The 1,098-nt window shown below is 37.8% G+C and overlaps 1 protein-coding gene across 1 annotated transcript; it reads left to right on the forward strand.

Moving 5' to 3' along the window:
- Nucleotides 1-386: 386 nt before the first annotated feature.
- Nucleotides 387-1,090, forward strand: LOC125851723 (uncharacterized; the record flags this gene model as incomplete). The annotated part of the gene is made up of 2 exons (XM_049531476.1): nt 387-460; nt 542-1,090. Coding segments are annotated over 2 exons (623 nt in total), but the record flags the coding sequence as incomplete, so codon positions are not given.
- Between the last annotated feature and the right edge of the window lie 8 nt (nt 1,091-1,098).

The raw sequence follows: 1,098 nt of genomic DNA on the forward strand, positions 1-1,098 counted from the left end.
TTGTGAAAGGACCAAAATGCCCTTAAATTCCGGATGGATTTCCCTTCCAACTGCCCAACTTCTACAGGGCATAACTCCCTCATACGAACTCGGAATTGAGCAAACTCGGTGGCGTTGGAAAGATCGTTCCACGAGCTTCGCAACCATAACTGGAACTACTCCTAACTCATTCTGAGCTAGGAGTTACGACTACTCAAAGTTGGCCAAAAACTCATTGATTTCTACACTTAGCCAACTTTCCAGATTTTTAAATTTTCCAAATATGACTATTTCCAATTTTCAAGCTTCCTCAAAGCCACTTCAAATTGTCGGATGTTACATTATTGATTATTCTTATAATTTCATTCTTTCTCCTAATAAAGTTTTATGTCCTTTTCATGCATCAGGTCTTGAGAACTTGGAAAGGAAAAGTAGAATTATGGAAAAACGAAAAGATAATGAAGAAGCAAACAACTCATTGGTATGCTATTTGATAGAGTGAACTGTAAAGTATTGAATTGTAGATATGTGGCTTTAAAATTTTGATGTGTTATTTTGGCAGGTGTCATTTTCTGCTCTTCGCAAGGACGTTGTCAATGTTCTGGATTTCATGGAGAGATTAAAGAATGAACAAGATCAAAAGGCTGTTGATGTGGATCTAATTGAAAGCCTGAAATTGAAGCTGACATTTATTTGTACATATGTCCAGCTTTCTTATTCCGATTTGGAGCAGTTTGAAGATATAATGACTAGAAAAAGACAAGAGGTTGAGAATCTGCTTCAACCAATTTTGGATGATGATGGAAAAGACGTCGGGTGTAAATATGTCGTTACTAGCCTCGCCAGTAATATGGATGACTGTATCAGCTTGTATCATCGTTCTAAATCAGATGCCACCATGATGGATGAGCAATTGGACTTCCTCCTCTTGAATCTCTATCATCTATCCAAGCATCGTGCTGAAAAGATGTTTCCTGGAGTGACTCAATATGAGGTTCTTCAGAATATATGTGGCAACATAAGAGATTTCCATGGGTTGATAGTGAATGGTTGCATTAAACATGAGATGGTTGAGAATGTCTTACCTCAGCTTCAACTTATGGCTGAGAGAGTAGGACA

Source organism: Solanum stenotomum, unplaced genomic scaffold, assembly GCF_019186545.1.
Source record: "Solanum stenotomum isolate F172 unplaced genomic scaffold, ASM1918654v1 scaffold29031, whole genome shotgun sequence".
Taxonomy (NCBI): domain Eukaryota; kingdom Viridiplantae; phylum Streptophyta; class Magnoliopsida; order Solanales; family Solanaceae; genus Solanum; species Solanum stenotomum.